This window comes from Erythrolamprus reginae, chromosome 2 (assembly GCF_031021105.1).
Source record: "Erythrolamprus reginae isolate rEryReg1 chromosome 2, rEryReg1.hap1, whole genome shotgun sequence".
NCBI lineage: Eukaryota > Metazoa > Chordata > Lepidosauria > Squamata > Dipsadidae > Erythrolamprus > Erythrolamprus reginae.
The window spans coordinates 252,140,527-252,164,458 of record NC_091951.1 but is presented as its reverse complement, the minus strand read 5'-3'; the positions used below and the strand labels follow the sequence as shown (position 1 = coordinate 252,164,458).

Below are 23,932 nucleotides of genomic sequence, written 5' to 3'. Positions count from 1 at the left end.
CACCGGTTCCGCAGCCAATGTGTCCTGGGAAGAATAAGGAGCTTCCTCGGTGGACCACAATCCTGGAGGCATCGCTCTAGCAAGGGCGACGGAAGGGCGCTACTGCACGCCTGTGGCAATGCCCTGGGAATAAGCATTCACAATCATGTCTTGCACTGAGGGTGAAAGTTGGTGCCATGTGTCCACCCCTTGGCATAAGCCAGCTGCAGTGGGAGTAAATGTGGCCGCTGGTTTGCAATGCCTGCTGTTTTGGCCAATGGGGATTAAGTGAGCTTGGGGCAAAGTAGATGAGAGTATCTCTCGTGGTCTGATGACCAATCTCTGCCTGTAGTTGTCCCCGAAGGTTCTGGATGAGGCAGGGCTGGAGGTGGGGGTTGAGGAGACAGCATCATTTGATGAGGAAGTAAGACCCAAGGTAACTGCAATTGAGGATAAGGTGGAACCAAGGTTTGTTTTTGTGCTTCTCAAGGGCTTTTATTCTTCTCTCAGCCTTTTTCAAAGTAACTGCAGACTGAGAGGCCTTAAGTCTTGGATTTTGATGATTGGCTCTTGTCTTTTGACGTCATTGGGGCTGTGGCCATTGCAGGGTCTTCCCCCAATTGTTGTTGCTCTTTATTGTCGGGCATGGATGAGAGCTAATTAATTGAGCAGGACAGATGATAATCTGTGCTAAACTGCAGTTGCAGCCAGCAGGGAGAACTCACAATGCCAAAGAGATCACTAGGAAGCCAAGCACAACTCACACTAGTGAAATAGACCAATTCTCTGCACTAAAATGGTTCCCGGAAGCTCATTAGAGGCTGGAGTGGGAGAGAAGGCAAGAATTGGGCTTGGCTATAACTGCGCAGCATGAATTGTGATTGGGCATGTGCTAAGCAGTCTCTGCCGAAAGTCCCTTAGCAACTGGGCTGAAAAATGGCGGCCAGTCAGAAGCTGCTGTCGGCTGCTGTTTCTTGATTGAATTAATAGAGCTGAAGGAGAATCCAACTAATGTTAGCTAGAAGGCTCATGCCTCTTACCTGTGTTAGGAAGGAGAGTCCAACCTGTCATGTAGCTAGGAGAGAACCTTTGAAATGTCCCTACACTACGACGGAGTTTTAAAAACTGACCTTATAGGCAGCTAGGGGGTGTTAACTAATTGAATATTTAAATTTTCAAAACTCAGTCCCTAGCAACAGACTAGAGCTGAACCCATGTTTAACTCTCCTGAGCAGTGCATTGGAGAACTTGGCTATTAGTGATAGTTCTAGTTCAACGTTACCTTAAAATTGTTAGCATATCCTCAGCTATATGTCCCTAACTTTTTAAAACAGCCAAGTATAAAACAAACCCTTATTCCCAGCCTCCACAAACAATCAAGAACCCTTTAAAGTTTTCAATATGTACATTTATTATTAGATTGCATAATGAAAAGACAGCAGTGGAAACAGATCAGCTTTTTTGAAGAATGGAAGCGTACTAAGAATCAGACGGATGTCACAGCTACCTTGGAGTTTGAGTTTACACTGAAGTAAGTGGAAAGTTAATAGTTCCTCAGTTACACATTTGACTTTAAAACAGAATTAACTAGGTCATGCAAGATTATAAATGGAAGTTTGAACAGACCGTACTTTACTAAGGCATTTCTTCAACATCGAAGTCTTTCATTGCAAAATCAACATCCTTCCATTTTCGGAAATAAAACTGTCGGCTGCTAACAACATCCTGTACAGAAAAGCTCTCAATTTTAATGATGGGCATGTCCTCAAAGTTCTTGTACTTCACAATGATTCCCCAGTCGTGATGGCAATTGAGGCAATACATCTTGGATTTTTTGTCAAAATTCCCGTAGCTGTGTGCTTTCTTATGAGGTTCTGTGGTATACCGTGTTTTAAATTTCTCACATAAAACAGTGTGGTGCGACTCCTAGAATGAACACAACACAGAATATAGCATTATCTTTATCACTTTATAAATGGGTTGGTCAGAAATCTAAGAGTGCATGCTTTCAGGTCAACCTATAGCCACTTGGTAAATGAAGTGCACATTCGAATGTCAATTTCCTCAACCACATCAGTCAAAGCAACTCCCATTTATCCTCTAGAATTCCACTTCCAACACTTAATTCTGAAATGGCAAAACCAAATTTCTCTCAACAAAATTTAAAGGGCTTTTTCATGATGGATGCATAGAGCTAACTCAGGTTTTGTTTTCGACTGGATAAATTCCAAATTTCACCTTGTAGTAGGAAATCAGAAATGTATCTTTATGTGAAATTGACACAGGAAAACGATCTCTTTAGGACTCCTTTGAGCTCATTTGGTTTGCCTTTTTAAAAATAAAGACAAGTTTTTTTTAAAAAAGAGTTTACCCTTAGCCCATATAGTTTGTAGCCCTGCTCACTGAAATAGCTTGGGAGAAGGATAAGGTTTTCCAGAAATCTGCAATGCAATTTATCTAAGTTGGAACATGTCGACAAAGGGCTATTGTTTCTGGAATTTGTTGAATTATGAACTTGCATGGAGATTACATGGCTTTTGAGACCTTAAAAATGAAGCCTTTGAAGACCCTTCCTGTTTACTGCCTATATACCACGAAAGCCACAATATTTATTTATTTTTATTTATTTATTGGATTTATATGCTGCCCCTCAACGTATAAAGCAGCTTACAACGTATAAAAGAAGCCCCAGTTATATTAAAACCAATGACACCCATTAGCACAACAATCATACAATCATTCCAATATGTGGAATGAATGTCTGAAACATTTAAAATTTGGGGTTCTTTGAGGATACTGGCTTACTTTTTTGGTGGAAAGGTGGACCCCTTCAAAATATATTTTTATTGTGCAAACGTTCAAAACCCAATTGTGAATACGCTTGTCTATATGCATTTAATGTAGGAACGATTGCTCTCGATTTTATCATCAATCTGACTATTTCAAAGGGGACTAGAGGTTTCATTTACCAAGAGATGCCACTCCACCTATATGTGTAACCCAAAGGCTGGGCCTCCCATTGAATATTCTTACAATTACCAGATTTACCCTTACAATTTGACAGGTCAATGCTAATATTTATTTTCTTCACTCCTTTTTAGTGTAAATATACTCATGACACTGCGTACTCAGCTGCGCTAAGGTTTAAAAGAATTATTCAACTGAAATGTTTGATTTAATAACCATTTTTTAAAAAAAATTAACCTTGGGTAGATTCGAAGTTTAAAAATCAAATAGATACCTTTTATTTGCTGTGTTTCCTATATTTTAGTCCTGACACCTCTACTATAAAATGCAAAGAAACAATTAAAAATACTCTATATATAGCAATGACAGCCTTAAGACTTTCCAGCTGAAACTTTGCATCAATATCCTCTGAAGCTGCATTTTTTTCTCAGGGATCTGCAAAATTAAAATGATTTGCCAAACTACTGAAAAAGAATGTAATATCAAAATCCCATCAAACAATTGTGGGAAATGAACATGGGAGGAAATGGGTAAATTTTAATTTTAAAGCAGAAAGGGGTCCAGAGAGAAATGTTTTGGGAAAATCTTCTCTAAAGCCTCTATCATTGTGATGTTCATTTTATTCTGCCAAAAAATTAAACAGATGCAGGCATATATTTTTCCTGATTTATAGCCTATGGATAAAGCTTTTATTGATTCAAACCTTGAAATTCAAATCAGAGATTTGGACTGAATCAGGTCTCTCACTGATCTGTATCCTCCACCACTTATCCTACCAAAAAAGGCACTGTGAAGCGAAGGCAGTTTACCTCAATCACCCGGAGGTCCTCTGTGCTGCAGGCCTTTATCTTGCATTTGCCACACAAAAGGACTCGGTTGCTTTTCCAGGGTTTTGGTTCTGTCGGTTTTTTCTTGGAATCTAGCATTTTTATTTGCCTCCTTTGCAAGTCGTTTATCTGGGGTGAAGAGAGAAAGACGGAATTCAAGTCACCAGGCACCAACTACTCTCAAGAGCCCAGGAATGTTGTCCTGAATGAACCTTCTCCTATGCACAACCTTATCCAGTATAGGCCACACTGGAAGTAATAAGATGGGAGCTGCGCATGCACCTTCAAGCATCCGGCATGCATCCCAGTGAGATTTTGCTTCTGCGCATGCTCAGGAAGCAAAATCTCATGAGGGGACATGCGCGTGTGCGACATTTTGGTGATTGTTTGCTTCCTGAGAATGCGCAGAAGAAAAGCAATCACCGAAATCTCGCACACGTGCATGTCCCCTCACGAGATTTTGCTTCCTGAGCATGTGCAGAAGCAAAACAATCACTGAAATCTTGCACACACGCATGTCACCTCACGAGATTTTGCTTCCTGAGCATGCGCAGAAGCAAAATCTCATTGGGATTCACACGCACGCTGGATGCGGGAAGCTGCACGCACACCACACTGGGAGCAGATACCCCTGCCTGCATATATCCATCCTGAAAATAAAATAACGACAACTAAGCAAAGCTAGAAAACAGCAGGTTCAGCCATTTTGTGTTTGAACAGCACTGGCTCATTTTAAAGTACAGAATTTTCCTCTTCGGCTGAATGGGACATTAAGGAAGCCTTCGTTTAAAAAAAAACTGCTCACCTTCTGTGCAAAGATCTTTTCATCCGAGTGCTGTACCGCTTCAATAGCTCTGTTCATCATTTCCTCCTTTTGTAAATTGTATCTCTCCTTCTCTTCCTGTTCTTTTTTGCTTGTCACAAGAATGCACCTGCTGTCTTTTGCTCTTCCACGACCTGGAGAAGGCACATTATAGGGAGTTCTTTTTTAGTAACCACATAGGTGCTAGCAGTTCCACCGCTAAGGGAAGTGGTCGCAAGGGGCTTTCTGGCTTGTAAATGCGAACACTTGTTTAGTTTCACACCTTCACCTTTTTACTTGCCTCCTACCATTTTACTTCGGATTTCCCTTTTTCCCACTCCCCTGCCCTTTTAAATACTCACCTCAGTCTGGGATGATTACCAAGAAAGGAACTAGTACAGTGATACCTCGACTTACAAACCCCTCGTCATACAAACGTTTCGAGATATAAACCCGGGGTTTAAGATTTTTTTGCCTCTTCTTCCAAACTATTTTCACCTTACAAACCCAAGCCGCCACCACTGGGATGCCCCGCCTCCAAACTTCTGTTGCCAGCAAAGCACCCGTTTTTGTGCTGCTGGGACTACCCTTGAGGCTCCCCTCCATGGGAAACACCACCTCCGGACTTCCGTGTTTTTGTGATGCTGCAGGGGAATCCCAGCAGCACAAAAATGGGTGCTTCGCTGGCAACGAAAGTCCGAAGATGGGGTTTCCCAGCGAGGGGAAACTCAGCGAAATCACAGCATCACAAAAACACAGATGTCCGGAGGTGGGGTTTCTCATGGAGGGGAGCCTCAGGGGAATCCCAGCAGCACAAAAACGGGCGCTTCGGCTGGCAAAAGGGGTGAGTTTTGGGCTTGCACGCATTAATCGCTTTTCCATTTATTCCTGTGGGAAACATTGTTTCGTCTTACAAACTTTTCACCTTACAAACCTTGTCCCGGAACCAATTAAGTTCGTAAGACGAGGTATCACTGTATTTGTATTTAACATTCACTGAAGAGGAAGATTACAAGAATAAGCATAATGGAGAATACACATTGAAAGAAAGGTGCCACTTTTAGCAACCATAAGCATGCTTAGCAAACAGTCCAGTATATTCTCCTTTGTGGGCCCAAATTACTCTCTTATAATTCCTTCCTCTCCATGATAAAGTGATGGATAATTGTTGCCAAGGCCACCCTCTTTGAATGAAGCCATAACTGGCATTTAAAGGAGACTCCCCTAGTCACGGCCTCTTTCTATTTACCAATGATTACAGTATCCAGGAGGATTCTTGGGTTACAGATTTGCTCTATTAGAGGAGTGCTATGCTATCCAGAATTATAACCAAAGGAAATAAGAGACAAATAGGTTTTAGACTTCTATCTTAAATGTGATTCAATTTAATTATTCCCATTGAACCCATTGACTTTATAGCAAGTCTAGCTCAGCCCAGGATGGAGATGACCCGTTGTACCTACCTGAACGGTCTTCTCGATGCACTGGAAGGAGAGTCCAGCATGGGTTATTAACCAATCCTATTGGTAGAGACTGAGTAAAAAATTTACATAATTATTAGGCACCGCCCCCACACTGCTCCCATGAGCCCAGTTTTAAAAACGAAAAAACCATGTAAGAGGATAACCAAGTTTTATTGCCACAACATAACTATAACTCCCATCTCCGGCGACCCTTGAACTCAACATGCCGGGTGGGTTTGGACTCTCCTTCCAGTGCATCGAGAAGACCGTTCAGGTAGGTACAACGGGTCTTCTCCACTGCAGCTGGAAGGAGAGTCCAGCATGGGATATGCCAAAGTTTTAAGGCCCATGGGAGGGAGAAGGTCTTGAAAGGGACGTTGGAGATAAACAAACTCTCTGTAGTACACGTCTACCAAATGCAGCCTCCGCTGAAGCAAACGAATCCAACTTATAATGTTTAATAAACGTAGATGGTGCTGCCCAGGTAGCCACTCTACAAATGTCGTCGATAGAAGCCTGCGTTGACCAAGCCGCCGACGCGGCTGCACTCCTGGTTGAGTGGGTCGTTAGTCCTGCTGGAACGGTGTGTCCACCCGCTCTATAGGCTTCCGTAATACAATCCTTCAGCCAACGACTGATGGATTTGGCTGAAATTCCAAGTCCCATTTGGTGTTGAGAGAAGGAGACAAACAGTTTCTCCGATTTCCTGAATGGTTCAGTTCGTCTGATATATATTTTCAGGGCTCTTCTGACATCAACCTTATGCCATCGTAGTTCGGAAGGGTGATTTCCATGTGCGCAAAAGTCCGGCAGGATCAACTCCTGCTTCCTATGAAACTGTGTATTCACCTTTGGAATAAAGGTGGGGTCCAGACGGAGAACCACCCTGTCGGGGTGGAATATACACAAATCCGGCCTCACAGAAAGAGCTGAAAGTTCCGAAACTCTGCGTGCCGACGTGATCGCTACTAGAAATGCTGTTTTTATGGAAAGAGTCCTTAATGGAATCGTCCTTAATGGCTCAAATGGTGGTTTTGTGAGAGCCTGAAGAACCAGCGTGAGGTCCCAAGAAGGAAACCTCCTAATTGGAGGTGCGTGTTTGTTTGTAGCACCCCGAAGGAAGTCTCTAACTAGTGGATGGTAAGCTAGTGATCGAGCTTCTGATGTCTGGACCATGGTGGCAAGCGCCGCTACTTGTCTCCTCAGGGTGTTGGGGGCCAAACTCCAGTCTATCCCTGATTGGAGGAATTCCAAAACCGTAACTACGGAAGCATCCCTTGGATTCCTGCCTGCCTTTTCACAAAATCTGCAGAAGGCCGCCCACGACGCCTGATAAATCCGGGAAGTGGAAGGGCGCCTTGCGGCCTGTATTGTGTCGATGACCTTCTCCGGCAACTCCAGATGTCTCAATCTGTGCCGCTCAAGTGCCACACGGTTAGTTGTAGCCATTGGGGGTCCGGATGTTGTAGGGCCCCCTGGCTGAGGGAGATGACGTGGTCCGGAATCCTCCATGGTGGTGATCTGGACATTGCTGTCAGGTCGGCGAACCATGGACGGCGTGGCCAATGTGGAGCTATCATCAGCACCTCCGCCCGCTCCCTCAGAATCTTCTCCACTACTCTTAGAATCAGGTTCACTGGTGGAAATGCGTATAACAGGCCGGTTGGCCATGGTATCAGAAGGGCGTTGACCCCTTCTGCTCCCGGTTCCGGAAAGCGTGAGTAAAATCTCGGCGTCTGAGCGTTTTGCCGAGTCGCAAACAGGTCCACCGAGGGCTTCCCGAACCTGTGAGACATCTGCTGGAAAATTTCTGGATCCAACCTTCATTCTGATGGATCCAAGGTGGTCCTGCTGAGCCAGTCCGCCTGCGTGTTGATATCCCCCGCGATGTGCTCCGCAGACAGAGAAGCTAGATGTGCCTCGGCCCAGTTGAACAGTCTGTTGGACTCCTCCATAAGGCGTTGCGACCTCGTACCTCCTTGGTGGTTCAGGTGGGCTCTGGTTGCCACGTTGTCTGTTAGAATCAAGACGTGTCTGTTTAGTACGATCGGAAGGAAAGTCCGAAGGGCTAAGTGAACCGCCCTGAGTTCGAGGAAATTGATGTTTATGGGGCTTAAGTCTGCAGGTGACCAGGTGCCCTGCGCCATGTGATGACCTATGTGCGCTCCCCAACCATAAAGGCTTGCATCTGTAGTAAGGATGACTTTGTCCTGCATGTGGAACGGCGAGCCTTTGCGAATTGCTTGTGACGTCCACCATCTTAAGGACTCCTTCACCTCCCGAGGTAACTTGACCTGCCAGTGGGAGTGGCTGACCTTTGACCTCTGCGCTGGTAGTAAGAACCACTGTAAGGTTCGGATATGATGCCTGGCCCACGGAACGATTCCAATGGCCGACACCAGAGTCCCCAGAACCTTTGAAAGTAGTGATAGGGGAACCCTCCTGTGCTGACTGAGGCTGGCGATTAGACGCTGGATGTTCTCTAGCCTCTCTGGGGAGAGTGACACTGTATTGGTTTGAGTGTCTATAATGGCCCCCAGATGTTGAAGTCTGGTTCTGGGTGTCAGCTGGCTTTTCTCCATGTTTATGGTGAAGCCATGGTCTTCCAGCGTTTGCATGGTCTGAGCCAAATCCTGCCTCGCCTGTGCCGGGGACCTGGACAAAATAATGATGTCGTCCAGGTATGCCATCAACCTTATGGCGTGCCCCCGCAGGTGAGCCGTCAGAGCATCCAGAAGTTTGGTAAAAGTTCTTGGAGCGGAGGAAAGGCCAAATGGCATAGCTCTGTATTGGAAGTGTACTCCCTCGGAGCAGAAGCGCAGGTATTTCCGGTGCGCCGGGTGTATGGGCACATGAAGATATGCCTCTTTCAAATCGATGGAAGTCAAAGGTCGCGAGACCTGATCGAGGCCAGGATGGTCTGCAGCGAGTGCATATGAAATCTTCGGTATTTGATGAAGATGTTTAGTTGCTTGAGGTTGAGGATTAACCTGCAACCTCCTGAAGTTTTGGGCACGATGAAGATCCTTGAATAGAAGCCTTTGCCCCTCTCCTGGGGTGGTACCGGTTCTATGGCCTGGATCTCTAACAAATGTGTGATTTCCTCTTGTAGTTGTAGTCTCTTCCGAGGGTCTCGGATGGTTGAGCAGTGTATAACTCGATTGGGGGGTCTCCCAATGAACTCCAGCCGTAGACCTCCTAACACTGTGGCGAGGACCCACTGATCGGAAGACGTGCTGCGCCAGGAGGTACTGAAGTGCTGCAGTTTCCCCCCGATCGGCAGCTGGCTGGTCAAGTCATTTGGACCGGGGGAAACCTCGTTGGTTGTTCCCCCGAAAGGGCCTCCTGGACTGTTGGTATCCCCTGGGTCGGTCCTGGAACGACCCCCGGTCGCTTCTGAAGTTGTGCTGCGTGAATTGACCCTGGCTGAAGGGTCTTTGCTGCTGTGCTGTGTTGGTAGAGTTGTCCCATCGTGGCGTTTGTCGCCTCGTATAAGGGGTGGACCTCCGATCCTGCCTTCTGCCTGACTTGGGAAGAACTTTCCTCTTGTCTTTGTCCTCCACGAGGACCTTGTTTAAGATATCGCCAAAGAGTGTCGCACCCTGGAATGGGGCCGATGCCAACCGCCACTTGGATTTGAGGTCCGCTGGCCAGTTCCTCAACCACAGCAAACGACGGGCCGATAGGGCAGTGGCCATCCCCCTACTGGAGAATTTTGCCGCGTGCAAGGTGGCGTCCGCGGAGAATTCAGCTGCCGCTTGCAGCTTGCTCAGGTCCTGGCGTAGTCTGCCTTCTTCCGGACCCAAACGAGATTGCATCTCCTGGAGCCACAGGAGCGATGCCCTGTTCAGGAAGGATGCTGCTGCTGCCGCTCTGAATCCCCAGCTAGCCATCTGGTGGATCTTCCGCAGCAGTGTCTCTGCCTTCCTCTCCTCTGGTTTCAGGTTTTCGCCTGTCTCCGAGGGGACCAAGGCACTGGAGACCAAGGTTACCACTGGTTCATCAATTGGGGGGTACTCGAGCAATTTTTCAACCTCCTCATCGAAGGTGTAAAATTTGCATTCCAAATTGGACGGTCCCTGGGCCGCTGCCGGGTACTGCCAAGGCTTCTTGACCCCTTCCACGAATATATGCGAGGCTGGGAAATGGTCAGACTCGGGTTGGGGTTCCCTGAGGAGAGTAGTTGAGGTCTTGCCTGCCTCTTCAGTTGTTTTGGCCGCCCCAGGTAAGTTCATTACCTGCTTGGCCTTAAATAGCAGGGTCCTGAATAGCGTTGGCTTAAATAAGCCTGCTGGAGTTGGTTGTTCTGGGGGAGCCTCATCCTCAGATAAATCATATTCTTTTTCACTGTCCTCTCCCAATAGTGGTTCTTCAGAGAGAGACCCCCAAACCCGAGGGGGGCAGTGCTGACCACACGTTCCTTGCTGCTTGTGCTGGCAGTGGGGCATACTGGTGGGCTCCAGTCGCTATGCCTTGCGAGTATACATTTGCAATTAAGTCCTGCAACTCCGAAGACATGTCTTGCCACGTGCCCGCCTGTGTCCTCAGTCCTGCCGCTGTGGGCGTGAACGTGGCTGATGGCCCTTGTGTCCTGGGGTGTCCAGATGACCCAGGCCTCCATGAGGAGGCTGGAGAAGGGGCCACAGGCGGCATAGTAGTAAATTGCTGGTCTGGTGACCAGTCCCCTTCCTGTCTAGGCCCAGATAGGGTAAATGGTGACAAGGGAGTCATTGGATCTGGTGTTAAGGCCTGCCACTGAGTCAGAGGGACTGCTGCTGGAGAGCTATGCAAGGCCGCTTCCAATTTTTGTTCTAGGGCCTTGATACGTTTTTCAGCCTCCTTGAGGGAGGAGGCTGAAGCAGGAGACTGAGAGGACTTGGACTTATCTTTAGCCTTCCCCTTAGGCTTGTCTTTTGGCCTGGCCGGGGATGCAGTCTTCTCGCTGCTAGGCTGGTCCTCCATGATTAGTTTTAGCTCTCTTGCAATCCAGAAACTCCTCGGTGCCAGAAATAAAAAGCCTCGTCACCGGATCTGCTTTAAAAATGGCGTCTCGCCTCACAGAGGCTCTGCGCCTGCGCACTGAGGTCCATGGCCTCCTCACGCCAAGCAGCTGCCGGAAGTTCTTCCGGTTGGCGCCAATAGGGGAATCGCGCTCAAGGCGGCCTCAAGATGGCGCTGTCCATGCTGCTCGCGGCTCGCCTGGCCGTTTGCTTCGGCCGTTCGTGGGCATCAGGCCGCCTCTCGCCGCGTCCCCGCCAAGCCTCTGCCGCTTTCCCCGGCTTTCCGGCCCGTTCTCTGTCGGCTGTAGCGGCGGGGGGGGGGCTTCTCAGCCCTGGCGGGCGCTTTCGCATCCCTGGCGGCGATTTGCGGCGGCGGCGGTCTCCGCGGCCGCCAAACAGCTGATGAGCGCTGCTCCGGTTTCCTCCTGGAGCCTCGTCCTTAAAAGCGCTTCTGAGCCTCCCAGTGGGGGGGGCGGACCCCCCCACCTTTGGCTCACAGCCCTGGTCTGGCCACGGAGGTCAGGGACCCCAGGCTGGATGCTCCTTTCCGGGGAAGTTCCCTCGGAGGGAAGCGAACCCCTGAGGAGAGCGTTGGGGATTGCTGCCCGCGGAGGGTAGCAACCCCATCTGTCCTCCCTGCTCTTCATTTCCTATAAGGAGACAAAAAGAAAAACATTAAACAGGTAAAAGACAGATTTAAACATTTAATTGCTCCTAGAGCAAAACTCAGTACGTCTCTACACTGTGACTGAGTTTTTAAAACTGGGCTCATGGGAGCAGTGTGGGGGCGGTGCCTAATAATTATGTAAATTTTTTACTCAGTCTCTACCAATAGGATTGGTTAATAACCCATGCTGGACTCTCCTTCCAGCTGCAGTGGAGAAATACGCCTAAGTCTTATTCGTTTCATGAAGCTATTGAAAAGTGGGAGTTGGGATAGAGAGAAAACAAACCTTACAGCACACCCACTCATGAAAGAACAGATAGCTATTTAAACATCCATTCCCCAACTCCTGTAGTAAGTACAGAAGGATTCTGTGGTTGATAGCACTGAAAATTGCTGAAAGGATTTTTAAAAAGCAAAAGGTGCACACTTACTACTGCAAATCCTTATGAAGGTTATCAACCAAATTGGCCAAAACGGCTAATAATTCCAGACCTAGGCCTGAACACTGACTGAATATTGTGCAGGAATTTTTTAATGTTGTCCCCTCAGTCAAGGAATACAGGTAAGTGCTTGATTAGCAATTACACATTCAATGACTTTCAAAGGTACCACAATGCTGGGAGATTTCCAAGGTGTGCTCGAAGTTGCAACCACTGAATCTCAATGGTCATGTACCTTATTTTTGAAGTATAAGACGCACTGGAGCAGTGGTCCCCAACCTTTTTTCCACCAGGGACCAGTTTCAGCAAGACAATTTTTCTATGGCCCAGTGGGGGTGGAAAGGGGTGTGCTTGGGGGCAGGATTAAGCATGAGGGTGCCGGTCCTCCTCGCCCCTCTGTCCCGCCCATCGCCCTGTGGCCGGCAGAAACTGCCTCCTGAGCCCTCTTGCCCGGCGGGAGGCGAAGCGCTGGAGGGAGGGGGTCAGGCCGGCCCTCCTGCCTCCCCCCACCAGCCAAAAATGAGAAGGATTGATTAAGCTTGGAGTATTGTTATGTTTGCTCTTTTTTAACTTTAATTATTATTTCTATTTTGATATATGAACTTAGGAATTGCTGATCTGTTTTAATAAAGTTAGAAGTATTGATTATAATAAGATATGAAGTAAGTGATACTGATTTGGATTAATGCATAAATGGAATTGAATTTAGAATTCTTAGGGAGATTAATTATATTAATGATTTTTAATTGATTGAAAATAGAGAATATTTAGAATTTCCCAACTTTTTTTTCTTTTCTCAAATTGACTGAAATTTAAAATTAATAATTAAGTAAGAAATGTAGATAAGTATTAATTGGCTAAATGTTAGATGGGCTGAAATAATTTTTAAATTTGGGATTAGGTAAATGTACTATTTAGAGGGGGAAGAAGTCTGAAATTCGTATACGTTTGTTTTGTTTTGAATTTTCTTTTGTTAACATCTGATGTATAAAGAAAGAATGAAGCATTTTGGTATAATGGTTAATAAGGTAGAAATATAATTGGTGTACTTTTTGAACGAACATTAAGGAGGGAATTTAATTTAATTAAAAGAAAATGTATGTAACTGGGTGACATACAAATCTAAGTAATAAATAAATAAAGAAAGAAAGAAAAAGAGAGGGAAAAGAGAGAGAGAAGTGGAGAGAAAGAAAGTAAAGGGAAAAAGGGAGGGAAAGAGAAGTGGAGAGGAAGGAAGGAGAAATGGAGAGAACAAGGAAGGAAGGGGAAGAATGTAATGAATGGAGGGACAGGAAAAAAAGACTTTGGGGGGGGCGGTAATTTTTTTCCCTCTCAACATACATTCAAACAATAGAGTGTACCATCTAATTTGCCATGAATAAAATGCAGTACAGTGATCCCCCGCTCGTTGCGAGGGTTCCGTTCCAGGACCCCCCGCAATGAGCGGGTTTTCGCGAAGTAGCGCTGCGGAAGTAAAAACACCATCTGCGCATGTGCAGATGGTGTATTTAACTTCCGCAGCGCTAGCGAGGATGGGCCAGCGAATGAGACTCCGGAATCTGAATCATAGTAGAGAGTGCTGCCACCTGTCTCCTCAACGTGTTAGGAGCCAGTCCCCGGTCCATTCCTGCCTGCAGTGACTCCAGCACCGTAATCACTGATGCCTCCCTGGGGTTCTTGCCCTCCTTGCTACAAAATGTGCAAAAGGCAGCCCACGTAGCCTGGTATATCCTGGAGGTTGAGGGACGTCGAGCAGCCTGCATTGTGTCGATGACCTTCTCTGGCAGATGTTGATGCTTTAATCTGTGCCTTTCAAGTGCCAGACGGTTAGTTGTAGCCACTGGGGATCCGGGTGTTGTAGGTTCCCCTGGCTGAGGGAAATGATGTGGTCTGGCATCCTCCATGGTGGTGTTACTGACAGAGCCATCAGGTCGGCGAACCACGGCCGGCGTGGCCAGTGTGGTGCCACCATCAGGACCTCTGCCTTTTCTTGTAGAATTTTCTCTATCACTCTTGGTATCAGGTTTACTGGGGGAAAGGCGTATAGCAGTCCTGTCGGCCAAGTTGACAGCAAGGCGTTGACCCCCTCTGTCCCTGGTTCCGGAAAACGTGAATAGAACCTTCGGGTCTGCGCATTCCGGTGAGTGGCGAACAGGTCTACAGATGGGAGTCCCAAACTTGTGCGATATCTGTTGGGAAAGCGCTGGGTCCAGCCTCCACTCTGATGGATCTAGCATAGTCCTGCTGAGCCAATGTGCTCCGCGGACAAGGATGCTAGGTGAAGTTCGGCCCAATCAAATAGATTTGCGGTCTCTTCCATGAGGTGACGCGACCTCGTGCCCCCTTGGTGGTTCAAGTGGGCCCTGGTCGCCACATTGTCTGTAAGCACTAGTATGTGTTTGTCCCGGACAACAGAGTGGAAAGTCTGAAGGGCTAGAAAAACCGCTCTGAGTTCGAGGAAGTTTATGTTTATAGGTGTTAAGTCCTCTACAGACCATGTGCCCTGCGCCATGTGGGGGCCGATGTGAGCTCCCCAACCATAGAGGCTTGCGTCTGTAGTTAGAATCATCTTGTCTTGTATCTGAAAGGGCGAGTCCCTCAGTATCGCCGGTGATGTCCACCATCTCAAGGACTCTCTGACGTTTCGCGGTATGCGGATCCGTTGGTGTGAGTGGCTCACCTTGGCTCTTTGTGCTGGTAGCAAAAGCCACTGCAGGTCCCGAATGTGGTGCCTGGCCCAAGGCACGATTCCTATAGCCGAGACCAGTGTCCCCAATACCTTTGATAATAGGGACATTGGCGCCTGCCTGTGTTGACTGAGGCTGGCTACTAAACGTTGAATATTTAGTATTCTCTCCGGGGAGAGTGAGACCGAGCTTGACGAAGTGTCTATGATCGCTCCTAGGTGTAAAAGTCTGGTTCTGGGAGTCAATTGACTCTTCTCCATATTGATGGTGAAGCCATGGTTTTCTAATGTCTGTATGGTTTGGATTAAGTCCTGCCCCGCCTGCGTTGACGACCTGGATAGTATAATGATGTCGTCCAGGTACGCCATCAGTCTGATGGATTGAGAGCGCAGGTGGGCTGTCAAAGCATCCAGGAGTTTGGTAAAGGTCCGTGGAGCTGACGAAAGGCCGAATGGCATGGCCTTGTACTGGTAGTGTGTTCCTTCTGAACAGAAACGGAGGTACTTCCGATGCGATGGATGTATAGGCACATGCAGGTATGCCTCTTTCAGGTCGATTGACGTTAACAGGTCTTGTGATCTGATTGAGGCCAAGATAGTTTGTAGGGAGTGCATGTGAAATCTCCGGTACTTTATGAAGATGTTTAGTTGTTTCAGGTTGAGGATCAACCTGCAACCCCCTGAGGACTTGGGGACAATGAAGATCATTGAATAAAAACCCTTGCCCTCTTCCTGAGTCGGTACCGGTTCTATGGCTTGTATTTCCAGCAAATGCATGATCTCCTTCTGTAGTTGTAGCTTCTTTTGTGGTTCCCGAATCCTCGGGCAGTGTATGAACCGATTGGGGGGTTGTCCCACGAACTCCAGACGAAGTCCTCCCGACACCGTAGCCAGGACCCATAGGTCTGAAGACGAGGTGTGCCAGGAAGCGCTGAAGTGTTGAAGCTTCCCCCCGATTGGCAGGTGCTTGGCAGAGTCACTTAGAATGGCGGAAACCTCTCTGGTTGTTCCCCCGAAAGGGCCGCCTTGAATTTTGGTATCCCCTGGATCTGTCCTGGAACGAGCCTCGGTCGCTCCTGAAGGTCTGATGCGAGAACTGACCTTGTGAGTATGGTCTGTGGCTCTGTCCTGCCCCTGTGGGGTTATCCCAACGGGGAGTCTGGCGCCTCGTATATGGTGTCGACCTCCGGTCCTGGCGTCTGCCGGTTCTGGGTAGGACTTTTCTCTTGTCCTTGTCCTCAATGAGGACTTTGTCCAATATATCCCCAAACAGCATAGATCCTTGGAAAGGGCCTGACGCCAACCGCCACTTGGATTTCAAATCCGCAGGCCAGTGTCGAAGCCACAGTAGTCGGCGTGCTGCGATAGTGGTAGCCATACCTCTGCCGGAGAACTTGGCTGCATGTAAGGTGGCATCTGCGGAAAATTCCGCCGCAGCTCGTAGCTTGGCCAAGTCCTGACGTAACCTGCCGTCCTCTGGCCCTAGTCGGGATTGCATCTCTTGCAGCCACCGGAGAGAGGCTCTATTGATGAAAGATGCAGCAGCTGCCGCTCTGAATCCCCAGCTCGACATCTGGTGTGCCTTTTTTAGGAGTATCTCCACCTTCCGGTCCTCCGGCTTCAGGCTTTCCCCTGTTTCTGAAGGCACCAGGGCACTGGAGACCAATGTCACGACCGGCTGGTCTATGGGTGGAAATTCAAGGAGTTTTTCCACCTCGTCGTTGAAGGTGTAGAATTTACGTTCTAGGTTCGATGGGCCCTGAGCTGCAGCTGGGTATTGCCAGGGGCGCTTGGCTCTCTGCAGAAAAATGTTAGATGCTGGAAAATGCTCTGACTCGGGTTGAGGCTCTTGGAGCAAGGCATCTGGTGTTGTGCCTGCCTCCTCTGTTGTCTTAGTTGTTCCAGGAAAATTCATCACCTGTTTAGCCTTAAACAAGAGAGTCCTGAACAGTGTAGGCTTAAACAGGCCCACTGGTTGTGGTTGTTCCGGGGTTGTTTCGTCCTCTGAGAGGTCATGCTCTCTATCGCTGTCCTCTCCAGTGAACTGTTCCTCTGAGAAGGACCCCAAACCTGAGGGGGGCGGTGCTGACCAGACATGTCCTGTTGTTGCTTGTGAGGGCTGCTGGCCATATTGATGAGCTCCAGTCGCTATGCCCTGAGAGTAAACATTTGCAATCATCTCTTGCAAGTCGGGCGGCATATCCTGCCATGTGCTTGCCTGTGCTCTCAGTCCCGCCGCTGTGGGCGTGAATGTGGCAGAGGGGCCCTGAGCACTCCTTCTAGGGTGGTCTGCAGACCCAGGCATGTGCCATGAAGAGCCTGGTGAGGGCATGACTCGAGGCAATGTGAGGGATTGCCTGTCTGGTGACCAGTCTCCTTCATGCCTAGCCCCAGATAACCCAAAGGTAGATAGTGGGGTTAAAGGGGCAGAAGGCGAAACTTGCCTCTGGGCCAGTGGTGCAGCTGAGGGAGAGGCTTGTAGGGCCGCCTCTAGCTTCCTCTCTAGGGCCTTAATTCGCTTTTCGGCCTCTTTAAGGGATGAGGCTGAGGCAGGGGACTGTGAAGTCTTTGACTTCTCCTTGCTTTTCCCTTTTGGCTTGTCCTTTGGCAAGGCGGGGGAGGCTGCCTTTTCAACTCCCGATTGCTCCTCCATGGTTACTCACTCTTGTGATTTCCAGGAGTCTCCGGAACTGTTCAAGCCTTACTGCCTCGTTACTCAGCAAAAGCAAATGGCTACCGTCCTGTAGCTCAATCACGCATGCGCACTGAGGCTCAGAGACCTCTTCGCGCTTACCAGCTGCCGGAAATACTTCCGTTTGGCGCCATTCGGGGTTGTGCAAGCAGCAACCCAACATGGCGGCCCCCACGCCATTCGCGGCTTTTTCTCCCGGGGGGGGGGGGGGGGCTGCCGCTTCTAGCCGCTCCCAGACTAATGGCCATCCTTGCCGTTGCTGGGCATTTCCGCTCTTTTTTGGCGGTCTCGGCAAACTCCGCGGCTTCCATGCCAGAAGCTGCGGCTTGTTCGATGGCCGCCGAACAGCTGAGAGGCGCGGCGCGGGTCTCTGCCCGCTCTCGCCGGTCTACGGTCCTCACCCGTGGAATCCTCTCTCTCTGCGCTCTCCCTGCCGGCTGTGGCTGCTGCGGCTTGTTCGGCGGCCGCCGAACAGCTGAGAGGCGCAGCTCCGCTCTCTGATGGCGTCTTCGAGCCTTCCAGTGGGGAGGGCGGACCCCCCCACCTTCGGTTTGCAGCCCTGGTCTGGCCACGGAGGTTAGGGACCCCAGGCTGTGTGCTCCTCTCTGGGGTGTTCCCACGGAGGGAATACACAACCCCTAAGGAGTATCGTTGGGGGTGCTGCCCGCGGAGGGCAGAAACCCCTTTCCTCTGTTCTTCTCGATCTTCCTTTTTCACCTGAAAGACAAAGAACAGAGTTAAAAACAGTCAAAGAAAGAACAATTTATTAAACATTTTATTAAACATTTCTAAGCAAAACTCAGCATGTCTCTATACTTGGACTGAGTTTTTAAAACTGGGGCTCATGGGAGCAGTAAGGGGGCGGTAGCTATTATTATGCTAATTATAACTCAGTCTCTACCAATAGGATTGGTATATTACCCATGTTGGACTCTCCTTCCAGATGCAGTGGAGAAAAAGATGTGTCATACTCTGAAAAATATGGTAATTGTGACTTGGGCACTTGGCAACCAGCATGCCATGCTGGCAGCCGCAGCATCCTCCAGTCATATAATCGCCATTTGCAATTTTTGCTGCCAACTATCAATAAGCAAAGTCAATGGGGGCATTGCAAAGAAATCATTGCTGACAGTATTATTATTAACAATGTACGGCCAGGAGACCACAGTGCTATTGCAGAGTAATAGTGTGGCTGCCTGTGTAACAGCTTTATTGTGGAAGATGCTCGCGTGCTTCCGAAGGGGTGGCGCACTGAGCTGGCTTCGCACCCCAAATCATAATTAGATGACATCACTCTTAATGACAGAAACCAGAATTGTTCAAACTGCTGCAGAAAGTTAGCAGTCATGATTTTTTTGCTTTATGACACTGCTTAATGATGCTCCCACTTATGGTCATTAACTGAGGACTACCTGAAATTGGATTGGAGAAATTCAACAATGGTTCCAAGCATTACATGAGGCCTCCAATATCAAAAGCAGTTTTTGTGATGATAATAACAATAATAACAACAACAGAGTTGGAAGGAACTATGGAGGTCTTATAGTCCAACCCCCTGCTTGGGCAAGAAACCCTACGCTACTTCAGACAAATGGTTATCCAACATTTTCTTTAAAACTCCCAGTGTTGGAGCAATCACAACTTCTGGAGGCAAGCTGTTCCATGGAATAATTGTTCTGTCAGGAAATTTCTCCTTAGTTCTAAGTTGCTTTTCTCCTCATTTAGTTTCCACCCATTGCTTCTTGTTCTAACCTCAAGTGCTTTTGGAGAATAGCCTGACTCCCTCTTCTTTGTGGCAACCTCTGAGATATTGGAACACTACTATTATGTATACCCTAATTCTTCTTTTTATTAAACTAGACATACACAGTTCCTTTAACTATTATTCATAGGTTTTAGCCTCCAATCCCCTAAGCATCCTTTTTTGCTCTTTTCTGCACTCTTTCTAGAGTCTCAACATCCTTTTTGCATCATGGCGACCAAAACTGAATGCAGTATTCCAAGTGTGGCCTTACCAAGTGGTATTAATACTTCATGTGATCTTGATTCTATCCCTCTGTTAATGCAGCCTAGAACAGTGTTGGCTGTTTTGGCAGCTGCTGCACACTGGTGGCTCATATTTAAATATAAATAATATGACTATTATGTGTTTGCATAATAGGCCCAAATAAAGTATTGTTTGCTGAATCGCTACATATCTGATAGTATCTCATTCAAGGGTGGATATGCATGACCTTCAGTTAATATGCAGGTATTCTTTGACTTATTAACAGTTCGTTTAGTGATGGTTCAAAATTACAACGGCAAACTGAATAAAGTGACTTATGACCGTTTTCCAGTTACCACCTTTGCAGCATCCCCATGGTCATGTGATCACTTCTTGCAATCATCTGACCAACCAAGCCAATGGGGAAGCCAGATTCACTTAACAACTTGGTTACTAGCTTAGCAACTGTGGCAAGTAAGGTTGTAAAATGGAGCAAAACTCTCTTAACATATGTCTCACTTAACAACAGAAATCTTGGGCTCAGTCATGGTCAGACGTCGAGGGCTACCTGTAATTAAAACATTTACATTCAGAATAATTTTATGAACCCACCTCTGACTTGTATCATTTTGATGACGTTGCCTACGTATTCATATAACAGGACCAGGTTGCACTGAGCAATATCGATTCCTTCATCAGCAACTGAAGTTGCTATTAGCAGTTTGCTGTCCACATTGGTTCTGAAGGCATCTAAAGCCCCTTTCTGATTTGGGAGGGACATGCCTGAAAGAGAGATGATAAAGGAGAAACCAGAGTATTAATCATACAAATATTCCTCTGATCACAAGTTTGCAGAGGGTGCTCAAGAAAAAGTGCAGAGCGATAAAAGAACCTAGCCTTGGTAAGAATCTCTGCTTCATAAAATGCAACACATGGACAGGTTTCAAGTTCTTTAATAAAGTTGCGGGGCGATGCTTGAAAGTGTGGTGTAGGATAGGGGTATCCAACCTTGGCAATTTTAAGACTTGTGGACTTCAGCTCCCGGAATTCCTCTGCCAGCAAAGCTGGCTGAGGAATTCTGGAAATTGAAGTAGGAGAAAGAATGACAGAACATGAGGGCAGAGTATAAAGGGGGATCAGCCTAGAATCCTTAAATCAGGGATGTCAAATTCAAAGATCCGGCCCACAGGGTGGTGAGATCTGGCCCGCAAAGCTGCCTAGAAACAGTAAAGGACCAGCCCACGGTGCCTCTGCCAGCGAAAACAGGCTCCCAATCTCTATTTTTGGCTGCAACGGTCTCCTGAACCCTTGGCCCTCCCAAGCTGTTTTTGCTAGCAGAGGGTTGCACGAGGCTGTCACAGTCAAAAACAGAGCTCAGGAGCCCATTTTTGCTAGCAGAGGCACTGTGGGCCGGTCCTTCGCGGTTTCCAGAGCATCCCTATGGGCCAGATCTAAGCATCCTGGTTGGGCCGGATCCATCCACTGGGCCTTGAGTTTGACACACTTGTCATATGTTGAGGACTACCTATACACCACCCATGCCTAGCTATAGAGTCCATCCAAGTTGGCTCACCTGTACAATGGTTTCTTTTCCCACGTCCTATCAGAGCCTGTGGTTTCAGATGCTGAAGTTCAGGTGTTTCTTCTATCCAATTCTTCAATGCCTGTAAAATTCATTTGTGATAATAGGGATCTCAGTTTCGATTGTCAGATTTGGCTGTCATGATTGTGCGTAGCCCTTTGGACATAATCCCAGGACCTTTGGAAAGATCTTTACAGAAATCGTGCTGTTTAGCTTAGTCTAAGATACTTTAGCTTCCCAAAGCTTTTGATGAGCAGGGAGGAAGATGCATTACTTAGAACAGTGATGGCGAACCTGTTTTTTCCTCAGGTGCTGAAAAAGTGTGGGCGTGCGCTATCATGCATGCGCGAGTGCCCACATTCATAATTCAAAAACGCCCTCCCCCCATCGGGTCTCTGGAAGCCAAAAATGCCCTCCCACCCGTGCCAAAGGTTCGCCATCACTGATTTAGAACATCTAAAAAAATAAGTGTCTAATCCACCATAGCCAATTTATATGACAAATGTGGATAAACTCTGCTTATTCCTTTTCCTTTTAGTATTAAACTGACTACAGTTCTCACAGTTTATGGATAATAATATCAGCATTGTAGACCATTGACAGGCTGGATTTTATCATAGATTTTATCTGTTATTTATTATTTTATTTTATAGCTTTTGATTGTATACTGTGTTTTTGTTTGTTCTGGTCTCTGGTCTATGACTGTAATAAATTGGACTGAATGATCTTTACACTATTATGTCCATCATCATCATCATTATTATCATCATCACCATCATCAACATCACATTCCTTAACATTGGAAATTCCACTCCCAGTTTCCGTCCTAACCTGAGGACCAACTTATAATATATAGAGCCTCGGTGGTGCAGTGGTTAAGAGTGCAGTACTACAGGCTACTTCTGCTGATCACCAGCTGCCAGCAGTTTGGCAGATTGAATCTCAGTAGGCTCAAGGTTGACTCAATCCTCCAACGTCATAAAATGAGGACCTAGATTGTTGGGGACAATATGCTTACTCTCTGTAAATTGCTCAGAGAGGGATCTAATGCACTGTGAAGCTGTAAATAAATCTAAATGCTAATGCTATTGCTATAATTTTGTTTTCATCACGAATATCATAATAGCAAAAACAAGAGGAGGGGGATGTCAAAATTGACCCTATCCATTCTTACGATGCTATCAGATGACCAGAAGGCCTTCAGAAGCTAGTTAGAAGAGTGAATTGTTATCCCATCCCGGAGGAAATCCTCCCCATCTCAAAACACAGGTAAATTGATCTTAAATGCTAAGCCACACCTAGCAGAAAAGATGTAGGGGAAGGGGGGGGGGAATCCCACTCCCTCCATATTGGAAGAGTTTCTTACTGCCAGCAGTGCTCTTGTCTTCACGAAGAGAATAGTGCGCGTCTCAGGGTTCACATGATACACCTCTCCCAAAATCTCTGTAATATCTTCCAATTTTGGGTTTTCACTCGATTCATCCTCGGCAGCAGCAGTCAGTTCTTGCAAATTAACTTGTGAAGGGGGACAATGCAATTATCTAAGGATGGATAAGAAAAGGGGCACCTTCCCTACAAAACTATAACCTAACATCATACAGATAAATAATTACACATTTTATTGTACTTGTTTGAATAGGTAGTAAGCTGTATTTCTAAAATGGGGGGCCCCAACTTGGTAACTTTGAGACTTGTGGACTTCAACTCCCAGAATTCTCCAACTGGCTATGCTGGGAGCTATTCTGGGAGTTGAAGTCCACAAGTCTTAAAGCTGACAAGTTGGAAGACCTCTGTTCTATAGGATTCAAAAATCATCCAGGACACTATGGAATCAGGTTTTTTAAAAAAAAATCTTGGAACTGAATTATGATAAAATTTTATCAGTTCCTTCCCCAACTCTCACTCTCTCTCTCTCACTCTCCCTCCCTCCCTCCCTATCTTCCTTAGTACTGATCTGTTCTATATTTTGACTAATTCTCAGAAGGCTTAAGTAGTACCCACTTAAAAATACAACTAAAAATCTTAAGTTATTACTGCAAAACTACAGTAGGCTTTCTCATGCAGTTCTAGTTTTCTATGATACAAGGAACTAACTGGTAATATATCAGCAATCAAACATTTATTTATTATTTAGATTTGTAGCTGCACATTTATTTATTATTATTTATTTATTATTTGGATTTGTATGCCGCCCCTCTCCGAAGACTCGGGGCGGCTCACAACAAGTGAAAAAACAATCCAATACATAATCCAATTAATTAAAATATTATAAATTTAAGAAAAACCCCTATATTAACATACACACACACAAGCATACCATATATAAATTCAACGTGCCCAGGGGGAGATGTTTAGTTTCCCCATGCCTGACGGCAAAGGTGGGTTTTGAGGAGTTTACGGAAGGCAGGAAGAGTAGGGGCAGTTCTGATCTCCGGGGGGAGTTGGTTCCAGAGAACATATGTAGCTGTACTTGAAAATGATAAAATTAGGAAGCCAACACAACTTCCTTTTTTTTTTAAAAAAACAGCCCCTTATTTTCAAAATGCATGACTGCATTTCATTGGGATCTGCCAATACCTTAAACCAGTGATGGCGAACCTTTTTTTCCTCACATGCCGAAAGCACGTGCACGCTCGCTATCGTACTCACGTGAGTGCCCACGCCCATAGTTCAATGTCTGGGGAGGGCAAAAGCAGCTTACCCTGCCCCCCAGGCCCTCTGGAGGCCAGAAAAGGCCCATTTCCTGATTTCAGGTGGGCCCCAGTAGGTTCCCAGGTTCCAGAGGCTTCCTTAAATCCTGGGAAGAACGAAAATGCCCTTCCTCACCCACCTGGAGACCC

The 23,932-nt window shown here is 46.9% G+C and overlaps 1 protein-coding gene across 2 annotated transcripts in view; it reads right to left on the bottom strand.

Annotated features, from left to right (window-relative positions):
- Positions 1-1,365: 1,365 nt before the first annotated feature.
- The window catches only part of LOC139162270 (antiviral innate immune response receptor RIG-I-like), a 52,851-nt gene continuing 30,284 nt past the window's right edge, over positions 1,366-23,932 (bottom strand). For both annotated transcript variants that reach the window (XM_070742449.1, XM_070742450.1), the window contains exons 13-18: positions 22,459-22,607; positions 21,084-21,174; positions 20,123-20,293; positions 4,579-4,730; positions 3,756-3,902; positions 1,366-1,905 (exon numbers count right to left, since the gene is read on the bottom strand). In XM_070742449.1, the coding sequence (XP_070598550.1) occupies positions 1,615-1,905; positions 3,756-3,902; positions 4,579-4,730; positions 20,123-20,293; positions 21,084-21,174; positions 22,459-22,607 (1,001 nt within the window). In that variant the 3' untranslated portion in view covers positions 1,366-1,614. The remainder of the gene's footprint in view (positions 1,906-3,755; positions 3,903-4,578; positions 4,731-20,122; positions 20,294-21,083; positions 21,175-22,458; positions 22,608-23,932) is intronic.